Genomic DNA, 19040 nt, shown 5'->3' with positions numbered 1-19040 from the left:
ATTCAACCTGGAATAAATCACCCACTTTTAAGACATGTGAGTGCAGAGTTCTTTTTGTTGGATTATATATATGTGTGATGGACTTTGGACTGGCTGAACCTTTAAACATGAGTTCCGGTTGTACTATTGTACTTCTAACTATATATATATATATATATATATATATATATATATATATATATATATATATATATATATATATATATATATATATATATATATATATATATATATATATATATATATACTTCTTTGATGAGTATCCGCACTCCAAGGCAATGGATAAATAGGGGTGCACGGTAATATTAACATACAGCAAAACTTTCCAGACCAGCACTCCCTTTTGGTGAAAAATCAACAATCTTTTATTGTGACATGGTATCTTATTCCAACGTTTCGATCCCAATAGGGATCTTTTTCAAGGAAGATCCACAGTGCTAACAAACAAAATCTTAAATACCCAAGTGCTACACAACAGACCAATCCATATCCTGGTGTCTCTTAATTGGTTAATTGATTAAAATTTAAATCTGTGATAACATTTAAAATCATTTGTATATGTGCAAAACATCATCTTTTAAAACATATATGTGTAATTTACACTTTAATCGTGTGTTTCATATAAATATATAAATATATAAAATCTTACTGTTTAAATCTTTTCGTGTCAGTGTGAATTTTTTATCAACATATAAAACTGTAAAACCTTAGTGTCTCCACAAGGTGTCATCAGTGCATTCTATTAGAGTTCGTGTTACAGTGTCCAAAAGTGTCCATTAGTCATAAATCCTAAAAAGAGAAAAATAAATTTGTAACAATTAAAAACATTACTGTAACTACCACATCGGAATCTAGGCATCATTTTTGTATCCACTGAAAAGGTTTCCAACTGCAATAATGTTATTTTGTAAAGTTTCCATTTGCATTACAACAAACAACTAGGAAAAAACTGCTACCTGATCAAGTCAAAAAACAACTCAAATTCATTTGCCCATTCATGCCATTCGGGGACATACAATTTAATTCATGAATCCAAAATGCTTCCCGTTTTAGAAGCATTTTTTCAGTGTCACCACCCCTAGGGTGTGCTTTAACGTGCTCTATTGGCATGCACCTAAAGGAGGAGGCATCATGTCTGGCCTCAGCCCAATGCTTCGCAACTGGCTGTTGGGCAATATCTTGTTTTCCCTCTCTTGCTATCCTTTCTGGATTCAAAGCTGCCCTAATGCTAGATCGGTGCATGCCAATTCTCTCTTTTAGTTGCCTCACCGTTTTTCCACAGTACAACAACCCACAGGGGCATTTTATAATATATACCACCATTGTGGTTTCACAACTCATCCGCTGTCTAATGCTATACTTTTTGCCAGTGTGTGGGTGTGCGAAACCTGTGCCTAGGATCAATGTCCCACACATAACGCACCCTTTGCATTTGAACACACCTGGCTGAATTGGGATCATAGAGATATTACTTTTCTTGCTATACTTGTCCCTAGGGTCAGACGGACTAAGTTGTTCTTTTAAATTCATAGCACGTGAATAGCTGAATTTAGGCCTTCTACATAGCTTTCCCTTTAATTGCTCGTCAGTGTGCACAACATCCCAATGTTTGAGTATTATGTCCTTCACTTCTCTGCTTTTTGTGCCAAATTGGCTTACATAGTAGATCTCACCCTTATGCTGACTTCTACTCGATCCTACAACCTTATCCATCTCTTTTAACAATTGCCCTCTATTTAAGCCTTCTGCCCATTTCAATGTTGTATCAACCAATTGTCTCGGGTAGCCACGTGAAACAAATTTTTCACCCATAATTTGCAGATCCTGTCTCCTCTTGGAGATCTCGCTGTCTATTCGGGCTACTCGTAACATTTGTGATTTGGGCATTGAGTTTAGAAGATGTCTGGGGTGATGGCTGTTGTAGTGCAAGATGGTGTTTCTATCCGTAGGTTTCGTATAAATACAGGTTTGAAATTTGCCTTCATTTTTATACACAGTCACATCCAAGAAATTTTCCTTTTCTTTACTGTAGCTCATCTTGAGTTTAACCGGACTCTCCAATTGGTTCAAATTATCAACGAACTCCACTAACTCACCAATGGGCCCCAACCACATAAAGAAGATATCGTCGATATAGCGCCTATAAAAGGCGCCATATCTTCGAAATTTATCATTTGTAAAAATGTGTTGGGTTTCATACTCCCACATATATGCGTTAGCATATGCGGGAGCGACTCGTGAGCCCATGGCGGTACCTGTACGTTGGAGATAATATTGATTTTCAAATTTAAAATAATTTTTATACAAGATGAACTCCAATAACAACAATGTGAATTCGATTGGGGGGCCCACATAATCTGCATTTTCCGTAATCAGATGTCTCACAGCATTCAAACCCTCTTGATGCGGTATACACGTGTACAAGCTTTGTACGTCTAGCGTCACAAATACTACATCAGCTGAACTCAATTCTACACTCTGTATTATCGAAGATATGGCGCCTTTTATAGGCGCTATATCGACGATATCTTCTTTATGTGGTTGGGGCCCATTGGTGAGTTAGTGGAGTTCGTTGATAATTTGAACCAATTGGAGAGTCCGGTTAAACTCAAGATGAGCTACAGTAAAGAAAAGGAAAATTTCTTGGATGTGACTGTGTATAAAAATGAAGGCAAATTTCAAACCTGTATTTATACGAAACCTACGGATAGAAACACCATCTTGCACTACAACAGCCATCACCCCAGACATCTTCTAAACTCAATGCCCAAATCACAAATGTTACAAGTAGCCCGAATAGACAGCGAGATCTCCAAGAGGAGACAGGATCTGCAAATTATGGGTGAAAAATTTGTTTCACGTGGCTACCCGAGACAATTGGTTGATACAACATTGAAATGGGCAGAAGGCTTAAATAGAGGGCAATTGTTAAAAGAGATGGATAAGGTTGTAGGATCGAGTAGAAGTCAGCATAAGGGTGAGATCTACTATGTAAGCCAATTTGGCACAAAAAGCAGAGAAGTGAAGGACATAATACTCAAACATTGGGATGTTGTGCACACTGACGAGCAATTAAAGGGAAAGCTATGTAGAAGGCCTAAATTCAGCTATTCACGTGCTATGAATTTAAAAGAACAACTTAGTCCGTCTGACCCTAGGGACAAGTGGGCTCACGAGTCGCTCCCGCATATGCTAACGCATATATGTGGGAGTATGAAACCCAACACATTTTTACAAATGATAAATTTCGAAGATATGGCGCCTTTTATAGGCGCTATATCGACGATATCTTCTTTATGTGGTTGGGGCCCATTGGTGAGTTAGTGGAGTTCGTTGATAATTTGAACCAATTGGAGAGTCCGGTTAAACTCAAGATGAGCTACAGTAAAGAAAAGGAAAATTTCTTGGATGTGACTGTGTATAAAAATGAAGGCAAATTTCAAACCTGTATTTATACGAAACCTACGGATAGAAACACCATCTTGCACTACAACAGCCATCACCCCAGACATCTTCTAAACTCAATGCCCAAATCACAAATGTTACGAGTAGCCCGAATAGACAGCGAGATCTCCAAGAGGAGACAGGATCTGCAAATTATGGGTGAAAAATTTGTTTCACGTGGCTACCCGAGACAATTGGTTGATACAACATTGAAATGGGCAGAAGGCTTAAATAGAGGGCAATTGTTAAAAGAGATGGATAAGGTTGTAGGATCGAGTAGAAGTCAGCATAAGGGTGAGATCTACTATGTAAGCCAATTTGGCACAAAAAGCAGAGAAGTGAAGGACATAATACTCAAACATTGGGATGTTGTGCACACTGACGAGCAATTAAAGGGAAAGCTATGTAGAAGGCCTAAATTCAGCTATTCACGTGCTATGAATTTAAAAGAACAACTTAGTCCGTCTGACCCTAGGGACAAGTATAGCAAGAAAAGTAATATCTCTATGATCCCAATTCAGCCAGGTGTGTTCAAATGCAAAGGGTGCGTTATGTGTGGGACATTGATCCTAGGCACAGGTTTCGCACACCCACACACTGGCAAAAAGTATAGCATTAGACAGCGGATGAGTTGTGAAACCACAATGGTGGTATATATTATAAAATGCCCCTGTGGGTTGTTGTACTGTGGAAAAACGGTGAGGCAACTAAAAGAGAGAATTGGCATGCACCGATCTAGCATTAGGGCAGCTTTGAATCCAGAAAGGATAGCAAGAGAGGGAAAACAAGATATTGCCCAACAGCCAGTTGCGAAGCATTGGGCTGAGGCCAGACATGATGCCTCCTCCTTTAGGTGCATGCCAATAGAGCACGTTAAAGCACACCCTAGGGGTGGTGACACTGAAAAAATGCTTCTAAAACGGGAAGCATTTTGGATTCATGAATTAAATTGTATGTCCCCGAATGGCATGAATGGGCAAGTGAATTTGAGTTGTTTTTTGACTTGATCAGGTAGCAGTTTTTTCCTAGTTGTTTGTTGTAATGCAAATGGAAACTTTACAAAATAACATTATTGCAGTTGGAAACCTTTTCAGTGGATACAAAAATGATGCCTAGATTCCGATGTGGTAGTTACAGTAATGTTTTTAATTGTTACAAATTTATTTTTCTCTTTTTAGGATTTATGACTAATGGACACTTTTGGACACTGTAACACGAACTCTAATAGAATGCACTGATGACACCTTGTGGAGACACTAAGGTTTTACAGTTTTATATGTTGATAAAAAATTCACACTGACACGAAAAGATTTAAACAGTAAGATTTTATATATTTATATTTTTATATATTTATATGAAAGTGTAAATTACACATATATGTTTTAAAAGATGATGTTTTGCACATATACAAATGATTTTAAATGTTATCACAGATTTAAATTTTAATCAATTAACCAATTAAGAGACACCAGGATATGGATTGGTCTGTTGTGTAGCACTTGGGTATTTAAGATTTTGTTTGTTAGCACTGTGGATCTTCCTTGAAAAAGATCCCTATTGGGATCGAAACGTTGGAATAAGATACCATGTCACAATAAAAGATTGTTGATTTTTCACCAAAAGGGAGTGCTGGTCTGGAAAGTTTTGCTGTATGTTAATATTACCGTGCACCCCTATTTATCCATTGCCTTGGAGTGCGGATACTCATCAAAGAAGTATATTGTTGCAGTTATAAACTGCTATATTTAGTATCCAGCACCGGCGGAGTTTGCGAAAAGCAAGAGCTACAATGGAACAAGCTAACCTGGAAAGAAAGGAGTTCTTTACCACAGAGGAAATTGGCAACATTTTGTTTGCTGAAACATATGAGGAAACCTTTGGTAAGCTCGGAGCAAAAGAAATCTACCACGAGCTATTGAGGTTGAAAAAGAAAGAAACAGAATTACATTTGCATGGAGTGTCCCTCTCTGAGTACTATAGAGAGAAGAAGATCCCTAAGGGATTTAGGATCAATAATGTTCCTACCATTGGGAGACCGAATACTGATTTCTGCCGAAGGTGGTGCCAAATCCTGGATAGGTGCTCCTTGGATTTGATTCTCTTAGTCGTGGAGGAAGTAGGCAGAGAGTTGAAGTTGGTCCGGAGCGATCTAGAGGCATTTGAAAGCACACATCGCACTGCATTGGCGTCAAGCAGAGAAGTAGATTGGGAGCGCAAGCTGCAGGAACAGGTCGGCAAGTACAGAGCTGAGATCCTGGCCTTCAAGAATTCTAAGCGTCTTAGAGTGGCGCAAGATTACAAAGATAATCGGGTTTACCGGTGGCTATCAGGAGGCGGCGATCACTTTAAGAGGAGGTTCCCTGCACGACGCGCACAACGTCCAGCCGGCTATGCGTCCAGCAGCGTGGGGACGGACAGCGAAGTGGAAGCCAGCACGTCTCAAGCAGCAGCGCCAGCAAAGCCTTTTTTAGAGGTCGGCACCAGGGAGGAGAGCGATCCAGGAAGGCCCCCCGCCGTGGGGGAAAACGGCACGTCCATACAGCATCGACCGCAGAGGCAGCAGCAGAAGCGGTTCCGCAGGATGTAATCTTCAACCTATCATCATATCAACTCAGCGAAGCGGAGGAGGCTTTACTCACCAAGGGATTGGGTTTTGTTCCATCGGCGGTGAGTACCTCCAAATTCACGCATGTAATAGACAATTTTAAGCTGACCAGGCAGATAAAATTGCGAGAACATTTTGGCAAAGGGACTGAGGACATAGAACTGGGAGAGGGTTCAACTGGACAATTAAGGGGTGCCACGCGGAGGAGTACGGTTGTGGGAGACCCATATAAAGTTGATATAGATAAACGGTTTAAAAAGAAGAGTGAGTTTGACCCTACCAGTAATAATGCCTCTATTAAAACCTTTCATCGACTGCTTAATAATGATATGATGAAATTACATTTAGATAGAAGTAAAAAGCGAGGCAATTTGACCCCAGTGGAAAAGCAGGCTGTGAAATCATTACAGGGCAACAAGGATATCATTATTCGGAATGCAGACAAGGGGGGTGGGATAGTGATAATGGACTATGCATATTATCGCAACGAATTATTGTCACAGTTATCAGATACTGCAAATTACGGCAAATTACTCTTTAACCCCACTGATAAATTTAAAAGAGAATTGAATAATATATTACAGATGGCGGTGTTGCAAGGGTGGATAACCAACAGTACTCATGAGTATTTAGTGCCAGAGCATCCGATTATACCTGTGATTTATACGTTGCCTAAGGTGCATAAGGATAACACAAATCCACCTGGACGACCGATTATTGCATCCAGGGGTTCCCTCAATGAAAATATTGCCCACTTTGTTGATTATTTTTTACAGCCTTGTGTTACAAAAATTGGGAGCTATTTGCGTGATACCAATGAGTTCTTAAAGATAATACAGAGTGTAGAATTGAGTTCAGCTGATGTAGTATTTGTGACGCTAGACGTACAAAGCTTGTACACGTGTATACCGCATCAAGAGGGTTTGAATGCTGTGAGACATCTGATTACGGAAAATGCAGATTATGTGGGCCCCCCAATCGAATTCACATTGTTGTTATTGGAGTTCATCTTGTATAAAAATTATTTTAAATTTGAAAATCAATATTATCTCCAACGTACAGGTACCGCCATGGGCTCACGAGTCGCTCCCGCATATGCTAACGCATATATGTGGGAGTATGAAACCCAACACATTTTTACAAATGATAAATTTCGAAGATATGGCGCCTTTTATAGGCGCTATATCGACGATATCTTCTTTATGTGGTTGGGGCCCATTGGTGAGTTAGTGGAGTTCGTTGATAATTTGAACCAATTGGAGAGTCCGGTTAAACTCAAGATGAGCTACAGTAAAGAAAAGGAAAATTTCTTGGATGTGACTGTGTATAAAAATGAAGGCAAATTTCAAACCTGTATTTATACGAAACCTACGGATAGAAACACCATCTTGCACTACAACAGCCATCACCCCAGACATCTTCTAAACTCAATGCCCAAATCACAAATGTTACGAGTAGCCCGAATAGACAGCGAGATCTCCAAGAGGAGACAGGATCTGCAAATTATGGGTGAAAAATTTGTTTCACGTGGCTACCCGAGACAATTGGTTGATACAACATTGAAATGGGCAGAAGGCTTAAATAGAGGGCAATTGTTAAAAGAGATGGATAAGGTTGTAGGATCGAGTAGAAGTCAGCATAAGGGTGAGATCTACTATGTAAGCCAATTTGGCACAAAAAGCAGAGAAGTGAAGGACATAATACTCAAACATTGGGATGTTGTGCACACTGACGAGCAATTAAAGGGAAAGCTATGTAGAAGGCCTAAATTCAGCTATTCACGTGCTATGAATTTAAAAGAACAACTTAGTCCGTCTGACCCTAGGGACAAGTATAGCAAGAAAAGTAATATCTCTATGATCCCAATTCAGCCAGGTGTGTTCAAATGCAAAGGGTGCGTTATGTGTGGGACATTGATCCTAGGCACAGGTTTCGCACACCCACACACTGGCAAAAAGTATAGCATTAGACAGCGGATGAGTTGTGAAACCACAATGGTGGTATATATTATAAAATGCCCCTGTGGGTTGTTGTACTGTGGAAAAACGGTGAGGCAACTAAAAGAGAGAATTGGCATGCACCGATCTAGCATTAGGGCAGCTTTGAATCCAGAAAGGATAGCAAGAGAGGGAAAACAAGATATTGCCCAACAGCCAGTTGCGAAGCATTGGGCTGAGGCCAGACATGATGCCTCCTCCTTTAGGTGCATGCCAATAGAGCACGTTAAAGCACACCCTAGGGGTGGTGACACTGAAAAAATGCTTCTAAAACGGGAAGCATTTTGGATTCATGAATTAAATTGTATGTCCCCGAATGGCATGAATGGGCAAGTGAATTTGAGTTGTTTTTTGACTTGATCAGGTAGCAGTTTTTTCCTAGTTGTTTGTTGTAATGCAAATGGAAACTTTACAAAATAACATTATTGCAGTTGGAAACCTTTTCAGTGGATACAAAAATGATGCCTAGATTCCGATGTGGTAGTTACAGTAATGTTTTTAATTGTTACAAATTTATTTTTCTCTTTTTAGGATTTATGACTAATGGACACTTTTGGACACTGTAACACGAACTCTAATAGAATGCACTGATGACACCTTGTGGAGACACTAAGGTTTTACAGTTTTATATGTTGATAAAAAATTCACACTGACACGAAAAGATTTAAACAGTAAGATTTTATATATTTATATTTTTATATATTTATATGAAACACACGATTAAAGTGTAAATTACACATATATGTTTTAAAAGATGATGTTTTGCACATATACAAATGATTTTAAATGTTATCACAGATTTAAATTTTAATCAATTAACCAATTAAGAGACACCAGGATATGGATTGGTCTGTTGTGTAGCACTTGGGTATTTAAGATTTTGTTTGTTAGCACTGTGGATCTTCCTTGAAAAAGATCCCTATTGGGATCGAAACGTTGGAATAAGATACCATGTCACAATAAAAGATTGTTGATTTTTCACCAAAAGGGAGTGCTGGTCTGGAAAGTTTTGCTATATATATATATATATATATATATATATATATATATATATATATATATATAACCAAAGGAATGGTGCACTCCGTAGACAAAATTAATACCTGGGTGCCAGCATGGGAAATAAGCAGTGAAAAAGGATTGCGGCACTCACAGGGTTTTAGTGAAAAAACAAAAAATGTTTTATTATAAAGCCTCAACGTTTCGATCCCCCACAGGGATCTTCGTCAGGAGCAAAAATGTTGGAAAAACCGCACTCACAGGACTTGTAAAGGTGAAAAAAGAAAAATTTATTACTTCTTTTTTCTTCTTTTTTCACCTTTACAAGTCCTGTGAGTGCGGTTTTTCCAACATTGTGTTATACATACTATTTTTAACCTGCACCCAGGCAGTTGGCCTTTATTGCATGAGTGCTCCAGCTTGAGGAGTAATATATATATATATATATATATATATATATATATATATATTTTATGAAGGTAGATATCGGCACTCGGCATGATATGGTGATCACGGTTGCCTCGGTGCTGTCCACGGTAAAGATATATAAAGTTGCAGAGATGAGGCCACACTCGCAGGTCTTATGAAGAGGAATCAGATTTTATAAGGCACGACGTTTCGGCTGGTACACCAGACTTTCTCAATGGCTGGTGTACCAGCCGAAACGTCAGTCGTGCCTAATAATATAAATATATAAATATATATATATATATATATATATATATATATATATATATAGAGATCGCTCTCTAGGTAGTAGCAGCAGCAACTCCTTTCACACAGATAGTAGACAGTACACAGGTTTCCAGCTGATCTTTGTATGTGATTTTATTCCACACACCAGCTTACACAGAAACATAAAAGTTCATAATCTTTTAGGAGGCAGAAAACAAAAATAGTTCCAGCTGTGCTGGTAAAGGAAAATGTGCTTTTCTCCTTGAAGCCACTCACTCCCCGAGCACTTTAGGGTATTAGCTGGTAGCCAGTCCTTGCTACTAGAGAACTTGTCTCCTTGTGGAAAAAACTTGTGCACAGCAAATAAAGTCCTTCTGCTCACACACAGGTAACATGCAGTTACAATGAACACTCTTCAATACACCCCCAATAGCTCTCCTTTCTCTCTCTCACACTCTCAAGAGTGAGTTTGTCATTTCATCCATATACGTTTGTACAGTACACAGTGAAACGAAACAACGTTCCTCTAGGACCATACCGGACAACAGACAAAAAGTGGAAGTGCAAAAATATGCAACTCCTGCAAGACAGGTCAGCACAGTGCACACTCAGCAGATGTAATATGTTAATTGAATAATGCTAAACGTCAGACATGATGGGTGTATCACTGTGACATGACAGTAGCAAGAACATGACAAAGTGCAGATGTGCTCATAGGGAACAACTGTATCCAATGGCTATTCATCCATACAATGGCGTACAGTGGCTGTGTAACATTGTGGTATATAGTAAGGTCAGATGGAGTGTGTGTGTGCGAGATCTGTCCGGTCCTTGAGTATTCAGGAGCCTTATGGCTTGGGGGAAGAATCTGATACACAGTCTGGTAATGAGGGCCCTGATGCTTTGGTACCTTTTTCCAGATGGCAGGAGTGTGAACAGTGAGTGTGAGGGGTGTGTTGGATCAGCCACAATGCTGGTGGCTTTACGGATGCAGCGAGTTGTGTAAATGTCTGTGATGGAAGGAAGAGAGACAACTATGATCTTCTCTGCTGTCTTTACTATCCTCTGTAGGGTCGCTCCATGACAGTGCAATTCCCAGCCTAGACAGTGATACAGCTGCTCAGGATGTTCTCAATAGTCCCTCTGTAGAAGGTTTTGAGTATGGATGGTGGGAGTTGGGATTTCCTCATCTTATGCAGGAAGTAGAGGCCGCTGTTGGGCTTTCTTGGCTAAGTAGCTGGTGTTGTGGGACCAGGTGAGCTTCTCCGCCAGGTGGACACCAAGGAATTTGGTGCTTTTGACGATCTCCACATTAGAGCCATTGATGTACAGTAGCAGGTGGTCACTCCTAGTCTTCAACAACCATCTCCTTTGTTTTGTCTACATTGAGAGACAGGTTGTTGGTTCTGTTAACCACTGCACCTTCTCTCTGTATGGTGACTCGGCATTATTGCTGGAGACCCACCACGATCATGTCATCAGCAAACTTTAAGATGTGATTTGTGCGGTGCGTGGCTGCACAGTCATGCGTCTGCAGAGTGAACAGTAGAGGACTAAGCACACAGACTTGAGGGGATCCGGTGCTCAGTGTGGTGGTTCTGAAGGTTCCAATCCTGACTGACTGAGGTCTGTAGGTTAGGAAGTCCAGAACCCAACTGCAGAGGAAGGTGTTTAGTCCAAGCAGGCTCAGCATTTCTATCAGATGCTGAGGAATGATAGTGTTGAATGCTGAATTGAAGTCTATGAACAGCATTCGAGTGTAGGTGTCTTTTTTGTCCAGATGAGAGAGTGCCAGATGGAGGGTGGTGGCTATTGCATCGTTTGTTGAGCGATTTTGACGGCATGCGAACTGTAGGGGGTCCAGTGCTGATGGCAGCAGGGTTTTGATGTGCTACTTTACAAGCTTCTCAAAACACTTTGTGATGATGGGGGTGAGTGCCACAGGACGGTAGTCATTGAGGCAGGACACTGATGACTTCTTCGGCACAGGGACAATGGTGGTGGTTTTGAAGCACTTCGGGACAGTGGAGGTGTTCAGGGAGATGTTAAAGATGTCAGTGAAAACATCTGCCAGCTGATCTGCACATTCTCTTAGCACTCTTCCAGGGATATTGTCTGGTCCTGCAGCGTTCCGTGGGTTTACTCTTTCCAGAGTCATCCTCACGTCAGCCACTGTCAGACGCAGTGCCTGGTCACTAGACAGAGTGATGGTCTTTCTCATTCCTGTGTTGTTCTGTGCAAACCATGCATAGAAATCGTTCAGCGCATCTGCAATGGAGGCATCACTGTCACAGGCAGATGGTGTTGACCTGTAGTTTGTGATAGCCTGGATGCCCTGCCACATGAGCCGTGTGTCGCTATTCTCCTGGAAGAAGCTGTGTATTCTCTGAGTGTATGCGCGCTTAGTTACTCTGATGGCACGGGAACGTTTGGCTCTTGCTGTTTTCAGGGCGAATTCGTCACCTTCCCTGAAAGCAAAGTCTTGGCCCTAAGTAACGCATGTACCTCTCCAGTGAACCACGGCTTCTGGTTGAGTCGTGTAGTGATGCACTTGGAGTGACATCATCAATGCACTTTGTAATGTAGCTGATTACAGATGACGTATTCTCATCCAAGTTGATCCAAGTAGTCGCTGTAGGTTGCAGCCTCCCTAAACATGTTCCAGTCAGTGCACTCAAAACAGTCCTGAAGAGCAGTCATGGCTCCTGCTGGCCATGTTTTCACCTGCTTCAGAACCGGTTTAGAGTGTATCCGAAGTGTGGACGGGGCTCTGCTCGGTACGCACTGGAAATGTTTGTGTAAACCTGATCCAGCGTGTTTGGCCCTCTCGTAGCAAATTCCACTGCTGATGGAATTCAGGGAGCACTGACCTGAGATTTGCATGGTTAAAATCTCCAACAATGAAATCAGTCCATCTGGGTGAGTGTTTTGTATGTCCGTGATAGCGCTGTACAGCTCCCAGAGCGCATCTTTGGTGTTAACGCTGGAGGAATGTAAACTCCAATAATATGAATGCGGGCAATCTCACGGGGTAAATAAAAGGGTCTGCACTTCACAGCAGCAGTTGCTGGACACAAGCACAGAGTTGCTGCACCATTTTGTGTTGATGTAAACACACAGACCACCATGGCGAAGTTCTTACCACTCAGAGCAGCGACTCTGTCAGCTCGAACTGCGACTAGCCCATCCAGCTGAATGGCTGCATCTGGGACTCTTTAGCTGAGCCACGTCTCCGTGAATACGAAGCAGTCTCTGAATTCACGCTGGGTAGTTTGCTGGAGTTGAATGTAGTCCATCTTATTTTCTATAGAGCAGACTCCTGCTCGCTTTCCGCACTTCCATGTCCTCGTATATCGTTTCCGAGTGCTTCTCCTCCCGCCATTGGCCCCAGACGAGACCGCGGTCAGAAGATCCAGCTCCCAAAGTAGGCTGAGATCCTGTAGTGTTTGCACTAAGCCATCCTTTATCGTAAGATATGCAAGATTGCTGTACCGAAGGAGTGTCTGGCGATTATAGACCTGGCCCTTAGTTGTTCCGACGTCGATAGCTTCACAAAAAACAAAGTAAAAAAGCACAAAAAAAGAAAGCTCCTTGTGATCCAGAGAGGCCGCTGCAATCTACTGTCGCACCGCCATCTTGTTCGCCACTAGGCCCACAGTCTCCCCCGAGGTGCCCCACGTCACCAGGCCAGCAGTCTGCCCTGCAGTTCAAGCCCCAGCTCAGTCCCGGGTACCTCTACTACTCGAGTCCCCGGCTTCTGTTGAGGAGGTAGGCCCCGTTTTGTTCTCCACCTCTATGTGTGCTAGAGAGCCAGTTTTTCCTCCTTTAGGCAGCGGATGTCCCTTTTATGCTGCTGGTATGGGAGATGTTGGCAGAAGGGGACGGATGGGTGCAGATTTTAACAGTGCCCTGGTAGCCCTTGCAGACGTGTCTTCCCTGGGGGAGGGTGGGGGAGCTGCCTTAATTGAACCTCCACCTTTTGACTTCAGGTGAGGCTATTCACTCCTAACTGCTGCTCAGAGCCTCATTTTCAAAGCCCTCTGTACTGCTTCATAGGGGATTCTGGGAGGGATGTACTTTCCATCTATGATTTTCCCAACCATGCTACAATGTATACAGTGGAAAGTTGTGCCCACCACTCATTTTTAAAACCATTAGGCGAATTCTTAATGAATCAGATGAAAATTGAGAGTAGGACTGGCCAGATGACTTTGACGTAGTTGGCCATCTTAAATATATTTTAATATATGGACAAACAATCCCTGTTTTGTTTAAAGGGTAAGGCATTTTTAGTAGCTGTATGCACAAATGTCTCAATGTCTTAAATATATTGATAATGGGCTGAGTGCAGAGGACTCTTGTATTTGTCTATATGTATTTTGTGGTCACAGCCTCATTGCAGTGGTGAGCACAACTTTCCCTTGTTTGTTATAGTCTATACAGGAGCAGTGGCCAGCTCCATGTTTTAGCCCCCACCCTTCCCAGCTATAGTCAGGTGATCCCACTGGTGGCTTATAAAAGGGCAACCAAGTTTGGGAGTTTTACTTTGAAAGCAGCAATTAAGTTGCAGGTAAAACTTAGTGAAATCTTAATGAAAGCAAATCTTAATGAAGGGTAAGGAGATAAAGGTTAACACCTTACTCCTTATGTAGCTTTGCCACAATATCAGTGGGCAAAAGAAGGTATGCCGTTACCTAAAAATCCTAGATGAATTCTCAAAAAAAGTATCATGTTTCATCCTTTATCATTTAGGTCTCATATCAGCTGCACCCCAATGCAAAGTCCATCACTTACATTTAAGACCCCTCAATACAGACCAGTTCTGATCTCAAAATTACACTCCCTAGACACTTTATACATTTATGACTGCATCTGATCCTGACTGCAATATTTCTCTTCAACTTTTGCATGTGTCTAAAACTGCAACAATACTCTCTACAACCCTCAAAACCTTCAAACATTGCCTAAACACCCACTTATTTAAAATAAGCTAATGAAAGCAGCCTGCTATTGGCACTTCCGTGATTTAAAATAGGATGTAATCCACAGACAGCTCCACAACTATTGTAACCTAAGTAACAATAGTAAGAATAGTCTATACAACAGAAAAACAGCAACACATTCTACTTATTTCATTTAATGATTTATTGTGAAGAGGAATTCAGGCCTAAAACAGAATAGATCACTATTTCCTTTATGACATGGGGTTGGTTGACGTCTCTGGGACTAACTATAATATAATAAAGAGCAATGCACATTTTTCTATTTGGCTTAAGCTGGCCATAGACGCAACGATTAGTGGATTTGTACGATTTTTGGACCGTTTGTGGAGAGTCCCGACATTTTTCGTCCGGCGGAGATCGGTCGGTTGGACAGGTTAGAAAATTTCTAACCTGCCGATAATATCTCTGCATGTATTGCCAATCGTACGATTTTCAGTGGGAGACTGTCACTAGCTTTGTCAGACATAACTATCGTACGATTGCTGTCAGAGGTAGAACATTTCACGTTTCTGTTACCGCTGCAGAGCGCTGTTCAAAGCATTCTCGGAGTCTGGCAAGTTAGTATCAATTTGTTGGCTTTATTGAGCGCTTTAAAATTGCTGGGGAGGGGGATTCACATCTAACGCGTTTCGTGTCAGAAGACCTGACACTTCATCAGAGTGTAGAACATTGGCTGATCTGAATCTGATCTGAGACTTTGATCTGAATGGTTAGTGGCGGGTCGGGAGATGGGAAAGTCCGATTGTATGTTGATTCGTATGATGGGATCTTTGCGTCTATGGCCAGCTTTACTCCTTTCTTTAGAAAACACAATGTAAAGTTGGTCTTTAAGGTGGAGGAATGGGGGGGATTGAGCATAGAAGCTGACATGAGAATTAATTAACCCCTCCAATTGTAGCTTTTTCTGAATGCACTTTATTGTGCATTATATTTTAATAACATGTAATATATGACTGCAATTTGAACAACATACTGAAAATTTATTTGAAAGATTTGGCCTTTTACTGGATTTGTTATTTTCTAATATTAATTAATTCACTAACTTGTGGATTTTACTGAACGTTACCTCTTGTGCCAGACTTTACTTCGCCAGCTCAGACCAGGTGAAGTGCAATAGAGTAGATAGGAGTTTGTCAAAAAAAAGTTGAACATTTTTCTAAGTCCCAAAAAACGCTGGCATTTTTTACTTTTTACTGGGTGATCGAAAAACTTTTTTGAGGTACCCTCCTCCTCCCCCCCTTACAATTGGCACTTAAACTATACAGTGAGCACATGTGTAGGGCAATATAAGACCTCCATTTAATTTTATTACGTTTTCCTGGCCTTGTGTAGTGTAATGTAGTTGCTGCAGCATACACGTCCATTGTACTTTAACTGCACGCCGTATGCTAATTAGGCATCGCTAGCGTAACTTCAGACTGCATATCGTATTATTGCTAGCGCAACTTCGGTTCTTCGTGAATTTGCGCAGCCCTGGCGAAACTACGCTTGGCGAAGTGCGGCGAAGCAGGCGCTAGTGCAGTTTCGGCCAATAGTGAATTTGCCCCATAGGATGGGTTTTCCAGTATAAAATATTGCACAGAGCACTTGCACCCTGTACCATGCACAGGTTGCACTTTGCCCTTGCACAGCCGTTCCCCAGTATGTAACTGTTCTGTGCTAGGATACTTTGGGGAGAAATTTTCACACCTTAGTGTCTTGCAGGCCTTGGCACTTCTTAGTCTATGCATCAATAATGTGCAAGCTAGGGGTGTCCCCATCTGAATGTAACACTGCTGAAAATAGGCAGCACTGTGTTCAGAGAATCTCTTTCCATACCTTATACCTTAGGGGAAAATCTGCCAAAACAGTAGGGCACTTTATAGCCAGATTGAGCACTTCTAAAATCTGGCTTATTGTGTCAGTTTTCAAAAAACGGATATAATTGCATTAAACTGTTCACTGATTTCCATGTATAAAAAAATCCATTTACACTTATTAAAATAAAGTTCTATGTAGGGTGAAAGATTGATTACTGTACTAGAGACAAAGTTGCTGTTTGTCTGACAATACAATCAAGTGCTGCATGATCCTGCATGCTTGATGTTGGTTGCTTTGCTAGCATGTGGTACTTTGCCAGAGCTATAATCTGGTCTGTTTCATTTCCAAAGCTTTGAACATGAGCTGCCAGTGCTGGACCTGCTTTCATAGTTTGCTGTCATTACAAACAGGCAGCACGTTTCAAAACAAGCAAGGACTGATAATGTTTGATATTGGTTACAGAAGAATATCTTCTCTTGAAGAAGCTGTCTCCCCTGGACAAAAACCTGATGTATCACAATGGAGATCTTTGTGTTGGAAGCAACTGTATTACTGAGTTCCTGCAAGCCTGTCTTTCAGAAAGTCACCAATTACTAGACACCTGTACAATGAAACATTAAACTAAACATCTCTCAGGGCATGCAGATGTAATTTGCACTTATATTTATCATAGGTACTTAGGTTTAAAATATAGATGTTATTCAATTCACCCCCGAGCTCGGATAGTTTTGCTGTCTTTATGATGTTCCTTTATTTTCCTTCTCTTTTTCTTCCCCTACTCTCTCTTTTCTTCTACCTGCTGTTTCTGTTCTCCTTTTCCTCTCTGTATACATTTACGGAATGCTGACACTGTTTGCAATTATTCAGAAGAGCTTTCCCTTTACTGGGAACAGGTAAACCTAGGATGCATATGACTTCTTTCTCTATTATGGATGCCATGCTCCTTTATTTTATTTTTTCTGTATAATGTGAAATAATATGCTGACCTGCGGTTTATAATGTCATTGCATAGATGTTGTACAGATGAAAATGAAAACTCTATGTTAAATAAAGAGTTATAAAAAAAAAAAATATAGATGTTATTGTGACAACAGAAAGTGTATGCATTGCTAACTAATTCAGCATGGTGATTTCTTAGTTTATCAAAACGTAACAACACATCATTTTATTGCTATTATTTAATGCATATTATTTAAATTGAAAGGCTGTGCACATTCCCAGCAAGGTAAAGTAGATTGAGATCCTTATATAACAGAACCTAGAGAGAGAAATATCACATGGGGCAACCATGCTTCAAATCCTGGACAATGTATATTTTAAAATGATTGGGCCACCTTCATTTGAAGACTAAAGACTGGGTTGACCAGCTGAGAATCCATTGTCCTTCTTAATGGGTGGTTCACCTTTAAATTTACTTTTAGTATGATGTAACCAATCATAATTAGTGCTGTTAGCAATTGTTCTTAATTTTAAAAAAAATATTTAGCTGTTTCATTTAGCAGCTCTCCAGCGTGAATTTCAGCAGCTATCTGATTACTAGGGTACAGTTTAGCAACCAGACAGTGGTTGAATGAGATACTGGAAGGTGAATAGGAGAGGCATGAATAGATAAATAATAAATAGAATTGTAGCCTCATAGATTAGAGATTTTTGGGCTAGGCATATAACAAGCTTGGGACACCCCAAGTATCACTTTTAAGTAGACATAAATTTGCTGTGGCTATTGCATCTATGCCAAATTGTTAGGGTGTTTCCCATGTTTGATGAAGTGTGCTCCACAAATTCTGCTCTTGTTTCTGGAGCTGATATGATATGAGAAAACAAATAAACAGAACAAGATTACAGAACTGTTAGTAATATCCCTTAGTCATTTTTACTTTATTAAAGCATGCTTTGATCAGGCTATTGGCTCATGATAAATATCTGTTGTTTTGATGGATCTCAGCCTAAGTTTTATATTTTCCCACACCATTGAGACGAGTAACAGGAGATCTGAGGTTTTATTCCTAGCTGACAACAACAATGTAATATGGATGGAATGCTAATGAGTGACGAGGTGCTGGAAAAGAAAAACAGGGCTATAACATTTGCAGAACTGATACATTAGAGTGCCATGTGATATGGAATATTAACGTGTCTGAAGTGTTAGAAAGACAGGCTATTATAAATCTATGTATGTCTTCTGTATGAGAAAGCTTCCCAACCTATACTAGTATTTCAACAATAAAGTTATTTATTTTAAGTTTTGGTTAATTATGTATGTTTTTGTTTTGACTTTAGCTTTATTTCTACTAATATGTTGTTTGCCTTTAGTGAAAGAATCCTACCAGTATTGAGCAATACCCTATTGGTTCATAGAGACAAATGGAAAATAAATGCTTCTTTTACTATACTTTCTCCCCTTTTAAAGTTCACTTATAAGGGGGCAGGTTTATTAAAATTTGAGTTAATAAAGATTGAAGTTTTAGTCTGTGAAAGCGGAGATTGGAAAAAACATTCAAAAAAGTATATATATAT

At 40.5% G+C, this 19040-nt stretch overlaps 1 protein-coding gene across 2 annotated transcripts; it reads left to right on the top strand.

Annotated features, from left to right (window-relative positions):
- Positions 1–2826: 2826 nt before the first annotated feature.
- Positions 2827–18073, top strand: LOC121395076. Of its 2 annotated transcripts, XM_041567617.1 has the most exons (3): positions 2827–4762; positions 8578–8717; positions 16986–18073. In XM_041567617.1, exon 1 carries the CDS (start codon positions 3204–3206, stop codon positions 4449–4451), a length of 1248 nt encoding a protein of 415 aa, XP_041423551.1. In that variant the 5' UTR covers positions 2827–3203; the 3' UTR covers positions 4452–4762; positions 8578–8717; positions 16986–18073. The 2 variants fall into 2 exon arrangements, with proteins under 2 accessions (XP_041423551.1, XP_041423550.1); XM_041567616.1 differs by lacking the exon at positions 16986–18073 and having other exon boundaries at positions 8578–9014.
- The last annotated feature ends 967 nt before the right edge of the window (positions 18074–19040 follow it).

The sequence above is a fragment of the Xenopus laevis genome, chromosome 6S (assembly GCF_017654675.1).
Source record: "Xenopus laevis strain J_2021 chromosome 6S, Xenopus_laevis_v10.1, whole genome shotgun sequence".
NCBI classification, from domain to species: domain Eukaryota; kingdom Metazoa; phylum Chordata; class Amphibia; order Anura; family Pipidae; genus Xenopus; species Xenopus laevis.
This window is presented reverse-complemented; position numbering and strand designations above follow the sequence as displayed.

What these genes read in the sequence shown, in the direction of transcription:
- LOC121395076 (XM_041567617.1), top strand. Translation starts at nt 3,204, where the DNA reads ATGTGGGAGTATGAAACCCAACACATTTTTACAAATGATAAATTTCGA.